Source organism: Vanacampus margaritifer, chromosome 3, assembly GCF_051991255.1.
Source record: "Vanacampus margaritifer isolate UIUO_Vmar chromosome 3, RoL_Vmar_1.0, whole genome shotgun sequence".
In the NCBI taxonomy this organism is placed as follows: domain Eukaryota; kingdom Metazoa; phylum Chordata; class Actinopteri; order Syngnathiformes; family Syngnathidae; genus Vanacampus; species Vanacampus margaritifer.
The window spans coordinates 27,786,652-27,794,151 of record NC_135434.1 but is presented as its reverse complement, the minus strand read 5'-3'; the positions used below and the strand labels follow the sequence as shown (position 1 = coordinate 27,794,151).

Below are 7,500 nucleotides of genomic sequence, written 5' to 3'. Positions count from 1 at the left end.
GTTGCAAGCAGCTCACGCTCGAGCAGTTTTTTCAAAGACGAAAAGCATTGACCAACGCTAAAGAGCACATTGATGACGAAGATGATCATCATCGATGATGATGATGGTGACTCCGAGGTTGGAAGCATTGACGCGGCAGTAGAAGACGTGAGGCGGAGCTAGATGGCTGAAGAAGCGAACAATGGCGACCGGTTGCAAGCAGCTCACACTTGGGAATTTTTTTCAACGACGAAAGGCATCGACCAACGCTAAAGAGCTCATTGATGACGACGATGATCATCATCGATGATGATGATGGTGACTCCGAGGTTGACGCCGAAGTTGGAAGCGCTGACGCGGCAGCTATGACGACGTCATAAAGGTTCACAGGCTAGCGATGCTAACACCGGAAAACGCGGAGCACAACCGAGCACGCTCAGGCGGACGTTCAATCAGACGACGAAGAGTTCCCCGGGTCCAATGCATATTCATCGGAGTAGTGGGTACAGTCTGCTACTTGCTATTCCCCGGAAAAAAGGCCGTCAAGAAAGTGTAACGTCTGCACGCGAAACGGACAATCGAAGTGAAACATATCTGTTGTGCAAATCCTGCTCCCTCTCCTTGCACGCAGGGCAGTGTTACAAAAAGAAAAACTATTTGAAACATCCACATAATTGTAAATAGTACCACAGTTGCACACATTTGTAAATAGTTTGCGAAATTGTTTTGTCAAATTGTTACACTGTTGAATGGAAATAAACGTATTTTGCAATCTAAAAACACTTTTTCATTGTTGGTGGTGGTGTATTACAGAAGTAAAGCACTATTTAGGTGTTTGTGGCATCATTCATGGACAAAAAGAAGTGTACAATTCACTAGAGTGCATGAAATAACATCGTTTCACAAAAAGCTCTTTTTCTCCGCTTTTTGTTTCAAAACAGAGCATTTCGGTGAAACTAACCATTTTCTATTGTTGATTACTGAAGAACGGAATAAGGTAGAAACAAACTTTTTTTTCTGATGAAAGATGAGAGTTCAATCTTTCATTTGGTAGTATGTGTTTCCATAGTCCAAAATTTTCTGTGGACCTTGAAAGATCAGTCAAAATGCTTAAATCGGCTGAAACTGGCGACATCCCGTTTCTGAAAACGTCTGGCAGTGAAAGTGAGTTAAGCTTGCGGGACAGGTGCTCAAGAGTCCCGCCTCTTCCGTGTGCAAAAAGCAGGCTTGGTTTACTGAGGCCAAGCTTTTGGAATAGCATTTGAAAATTTTAATCAGAATTGACAAGCCAGATGCTTCCTTTTATCATTCTGAGCACCTTTCAAGCACTACCGCGATCATAAAGTTGTTGAATCCGCTAATTAGCTCAACTTAGTTGGCTGCAGAAGTTGCTCACATCATTCATTTGAGGTAGACATACATCTTTAACACTTTGTATACAAAGTAACCACGTGATGTCGTTCAGATACGCACAGTCCGTTGTATGTCAAGAATCATATGAAATTAAGATTAATTATGACCAGCAGGATTGTGTAACCCCTGGGGGACACTGTTGTACCATGTAAATTCAGAAGGGCGTTTCCAAAAAACACCTGTCTGATTTCTATAGTTAGACCAGAACATAAAAGCGGTCTGGGGACTGATTAGCAGTTCTAATGCAGGTCTGCTTGCTAAACAAGCTTTTAGATCTCTACAGGGGTTTAATAATGTATTTCCTGTGGCTGGTAAAAACTAAATTCAGTCCCTTGCTGGAGGGAAGTTTAAAGAGTTTTTCCTTATTGAACTGTCTATGGTTGGTTTGAGGACACACAGGGTTAATCCATCAAGGCACGCACACACATTCCCCAGGAAGAAATGCTTTAAAAGGCAAAAAAACAAAACAAAATTTTTAGCGAAAGCTCGGTATTGTTCATTCGGTAATCTTACCGATTCAACGTCATCATCATTTCTCTCAATTTTTTTTTCTCTTTTTCTTTTTTTTGTATGTGCATATGCGGGTGTGCATGTGTGCGTGCGTGTGAGTGTGTACACATTTATTCACCTAAAACCTATTAAAAATCCCATACTCAGGGATGTGATTTTTCCGCTAATTCGCGGAATTCCGCTTTTTTTATCTCCCCCCCCCCCCCCAAAAAAAAAAAAAAAATCCGATTTTTTTTATTTTTCATTTTAGTAGTTCATTGTGTATGCACATGACTCCGACAGATAACATCTTCTGCTATAACAAAGACATTTGTGGTATGCTCCAATATGAGTTACTTTTCATTTGGTCATGATACAATTATTTGTTCATGAAATTTGAACTCTTCAACATTATTTATGTGTTAACTTAGTAATCACATTAGTTAGATATGATGATATTCTCAGTGATAGTTTTTAAAAGCAAAGGCAGTCCAATGTTTTTGAATGTGACTGATTTTGAGTTGACTAAAACTGCCATTTTATATGGGATAGTTCAATATACATTGAAAATTTATGCTGTTGTTTTGTCTATTTCTTTGTCATGTGAGTGCATTGAAAGTACTTAAAAACACCCCCAGACCCCCGGCTAAATTTTCAGATAATTTCACTTTGGTCAAATCACATCCCTGCATACTGTTCACCTAAACCGAATACTTAAGAATCCAGCTAGGGTCGTGAGGTTGTCAGGAGACCCGAGGAAGGATCAAAGAAAAGAAAGGAAAGTGAAATCCAGCACCGACCAGACATTACCTACTATCCACCGAGTTAGCAACCAGAATCTTTCACCAACCCCAAAAACATCTAAATTCCAACAAATTAGGGAGACCTCAAGAGACCAAAGGAAAGACTGAGGAAAGGAAGGAAGGAAGGATAGATGAAGCAGAGTGAGATCCACAGAGATCAGCCTCCACCGATTCTACGACCAGAGGAAGAAGCAGATTGTGTTTGAATTTTGATAGATGCTGGTGTGGTGGATCTGGCATGCATGAAAACCTCCACCAGAGATGGGAGCCATCGACCCCGGCCAGGACACAGCAAGCACAACCCCTCAGGGCCCCCCAGGCCTCGGCAGCGCCGAGGCACTACCCCCGGGCCAGCCGGCCGGAGAGCAAACCCAGGAGCTAGGAGCGCCCGCCACCCCAACACGGCCCGCACCCCAAGCCCAACGCAGCAGAACAGGGCACGGCAGGCCAGCTCGCCGACTAAGTGTGTGTGTGTGTGTGTGTGTGTGTGTGTGTGTGTGTGTGTGTGTGTGTGTGTGTGTGTGTGCATTAAAATTGGGAGCAGAGGGAAATGATATCCCCCCGCTCCGATCCACCTGCTTCCCAGATGTGTCAGTGAGTGTATGTGGTGCATTAAAAAAAAATAGGGGGCGGCGCGCCGGGGATGATGGGGGACCCCAACACTGCGGTCTGCCCTAACCGATGGCTCCCCCCACCATCCCCCCAGTTGTGCAAAACTAGTGCACTGAGTTAGGAGGAGCGACCCCTCCCGCAACCGGGCGTGGGCAGGAGGCGCAAACGCCCACCCCGGATACTGGGGCCCGCCTGAGATGCCAGGAGGCTCACCAGAGCGTGGCAGGCACAACACCCCCACCCGCCCACTCGGCCCCCGAAGACCCGGGCCAGGGGAGGGGGAGGAAGGCGGACAGGGGAGGGGGGAAGGACAAGGGGAGGAGATGACAAGAAGGGCAAGGGGCAGCAGCAGGGGAGCAGAGAGAGGGGGGAGGAGGAGGGAAGGGTGATGAGGTCGAAGGGACAGGGAGGCGGTGGACAGGCGGGGAGAGGCGAGGAGGGAGAGGCGGGAAGGGGGAGGTGAGAGGGAACCACGGGGTACCCCGGAGGCCCACCCGCCCCGAACCGCGTTGCCGGGCACGGAGCGACAGACCGCGCCGTGGCGGCGCCGTCCCGGACACTATGGAGAGCACCGCAATGCAGCAACCCCCAAGAGACCTGGGGAACGGCCAAGACGCAGCCGCCACCCACCAACCAAAAGAGGGGCAGTGATTCCGAATATTAACACTTAGTGCCCATTGGAAGGGAATCTTGAGGAGTTGGTGACTGTAAGGTATCATTTGATGTAGTCTGCTCGATCCTGCTGGCAGCAACTGGGTTCCTGTCTATAAAAACACAACCATTAGTTACAAATTGCCAAGTACAGAAACATCAATATAAGTTATCGCGATGTGGTGGCTCTCGCTAACAGGCAGAATTAAGTAACCAGATTTAGATTAAAATATTCTATATTATTGTATACGTAGACCATCTTATTTGTTTTTTATTTGAGGCAGATATTTTTTCCATTAAAATGTGATTTATGAGGAGGTTAGATCATTGGTCGATATTCAGAGTTTGTTTATTTTTCCAGTTAACAAGAATTGCTTTTTTAGCGATTGTAAGGGCTACAAGTGTAGATTAAAAATATTACGTAGTAAGTCAGTTGTTGTTAGGTCACCTAGCAAACACAAGTTTGGAGATAAAGGTATCCTACAGTCCAAGATAGCGGAAAGTTTTTCTAAGACTTTAGTCCAGAAATACATAACTGTAGTGCATAACCATAAAGCATGAAAATAAGTGTCTGTAGTGTTTTGTAAACACTGGAGACAAATGTTGGAGTCTGAGAGTCCCGTTTTCTTCATATATTTAGTAATGTATGTTTTATGAATAATTTTATATTGGATAAGTTGTAAATTTGTGTGTTTTGTCATTTTAAATACGTTTTCACAAACTTTAATCCAAAAGTCAGATTTCGGAGCTATAGACAAGTCTGTCTCCCATTTCTAGTAGGGTAAACACATTTTATCAGTATACGAAAGTAACTTATATATTTTTGAAAGGTTTTTTGTTGTTGTCGGAGAAAGCTTTGTAATATCTTTAGCTAAAACAGGCGGTTGGAGCGTACCTCCAAGTGTTGGAATTTGTTTCTTTATCATACTTTTAACTTGCAAATAATGTAAAAAATTTCTGTTTTTATTTTGTATTTTTGGAGTAAATTTTTTTACTTGTGCTTTCTTGTGCTTCTTTTAGAGTAAAACTCTGAGAAATAATCCCATTAGTAGTAACTGTAGCTTTAGGAGAATATATAATACTGACACCCAGTGAATAAATGATTTCCCAAAGCCAAATTTATTTAAAACAGCAAAGAGGAAGGACCAGTTAACTTTGTCGAAGGCTTTTTCTGCATCCAACGATATAATAACTGCCTTTTTATCATGCCGCTGTGACATGCTAATAAGGTTAAAGAGCCTCCTAATATTATTAGTAGATGACCTTTAATAAAGCCTGTTTGGTCGCTATGAATGATTGTCGAGATTACTGTTTCTAGTCTAGATGCGAAAGCCTTAGCGATAATTTTAATTTCAGTGTTAATTAGTGAAATCTGATGGTAACTTGATGGAAGGGTGGGGTCTTTTTCTGGCTTTAATAAAAGTTTAATTGCAGCTGTATTCATGTGTGAACGTATGTAACCATTAGTTTTACTTTCTGTTACTCCTCTTAAGAATAATGGAGCAAGCATTAACCAGAAGTGCTTAAAAAACATAGCCGGATAACCATCCAGGCCAGGTGCTTTTCCATTAGGCATACTATCTAGAGCACTGTACAGCTTGTTTATAGTAAGTGGTGCATCTAACATATCTTTATATTCAATAGTTAACTGAGGTATATTTAAGCTACTGAGGAATGCCTCAAAATGCTCAGGGTTAGGCTTGTTAGTTTCTGAGTATAGGTTGCGATAATAGTTATAAAAAATGTGATTCATTTCTTCTGGTGATTGTGTGCATTCATCAGTTGTCCCTTTAATAGCCGTTATAAGAGATTTTTCCCGATTGCATTGAAGTTGATTTGTAAGAAATTTACCTGATTTGTTATTATATTCAAAGTTGTTGTATTTCAAATGTTGTATTATAAATAATAATCTTTTTAGATAACATATCGTCTAACTGTATTTAAGTATTTTGTAAGTCAGTCCATATTTGGTTATTTGGGTTTATTGCGTACGCATCCGTCAGTTGTTTAATTTTAGCTTCCAAATCTTTTTCAATTTTTTTATCCTGTTTCTTTTTAAAAGATGAATATGATATAATTTTACCTCTAATTACCGCTTCCCAGAGAAGAGATGGCGATAAGTCTGGAGAGTCATTCATTTCACAAAAGTTTGCCCACTCTCTTCTTATAATTTTATCAAACGCATCATTTAGCAGTGAGATGTTAAAACGCCATGTCGGGTTGGTTTAAAGGTATAATCAACTTGTAGGGTAAGGGAGACTGGTGCATGGTCGCTAATAATAATAGGATGTGTTTTTGTACCAATTTTATCAGCAATATAATTATTTGTAAGAAAAAAATCTATTCTTGAAAAAGACCGGTGCACAGCGGAAAAGAAAGTAAATTCCTTTTTAGTTGGGTTTTTAGGTCTCCAGCTGTCAACGACGACAAAATCATCCATATATTCCCCTATTACTTTAGTAGATTGTAATCGCCTTATACATGTTGTATTATTAGAATGATCTATTAATGGATTTAAGACTGTGTTAAAGTCTCCTCCAATAATAATAGTAGAGTTCGCTGCTAAATCAAACAGCTGAGAGAAAAATTCATGGAAAAAGACCGGATCATCATTATTAGGGACATATAAATTACCAAATGTATATATTGTATTAAATATAGTCACCTTAATGTAATGTAAAAAAATATATAAAAATTGAGGGTGACGGGCAATACTTGTTACACCAATCAAAATCTGCACAAAGGCCCATATTGATCATGATGGACTTGAACAATTCCATTAGTAAGATCTATTTCATTCAATAAGTAGTTTGAGACTGTGACGCTCTTCATGCATGTGCATCTCTTTTATAGATGCAGAGCTGGTACTACCAACCATTCGCAGTGCTGTTGAAAAACAACTCAATCTTATTGCGCTTGGTAAGGCCCACTTCCAGCAAGTACTCCAACACGCACTGGATATTTTCAAGAGGAAATTTCACTATTTTGTGGATTCCATCTGTGGTAAGTTTGCAACAAGACTTTGGATTACACAGACATAAAAGACACAATCTTGCTCAAGGGCTTATCTGCAGAAGGTAATGTTATTGTGGCAATTTCAAATGGGCAGTGCCAGCATGAGTTTGACTCTGTTCAATTTAATTATGCCGCTTTTCCATGAGATGATAGGTTTCACACAGAGTCAGCCTTGGTCGGCCTCGGATGTTCGCGTTTTCAGTAGACTTTTTCAGGGCCGAGCAGTTACAATGGAACCGCTTTTTAAAACATATCTTCCATCCATTTTGAAACAAATGCCACAAAGTGAAATGCTTTAAGCCATCTGTGACACAAATCGCCTTTGTATTATGTATAATTTGAGATTGACAATATTAAAGTGTTCCCCCTTATTTTGCGAGGTAAGGGGACTGAGCCCTCCCATGAATAACAAAAAATCTGCGCAAACTGAGCCCAGCATTCAAAAGGTTTATAATTGCCTACAGTAAGGATAACAGAAGTGCAAAAATAATTAAAGTTTTGTTTCTGGTGCCAACTTTTCTCATGCTTTGACCTGAGC

At 41.1% G+C, this 7,500-nt stretch overlaps 1 protein-coding gene across 1 annotated transcript in view; it reads left to right on the top strand.

Moving 5' to 3' along the window:
- Window positions 1-7,500, top strand: part of top3b (DNA topoisomerase III beta) — a 72,739-nt gene that overhangs the window by 39,850 nt on the left and 25,389 nt on the right. Inside the window, exon 14 of the mRNA XM_077561384.1 lies at window positions 6,801-6,950. Within this exon, the coding sequence (XP_077417510.1) occupies window positions 6,801-6,950 (150 nt within the window). The remainder of the gene's footprint in view (window positions 1-6,800; window positions 6,951-7,500) is intronic.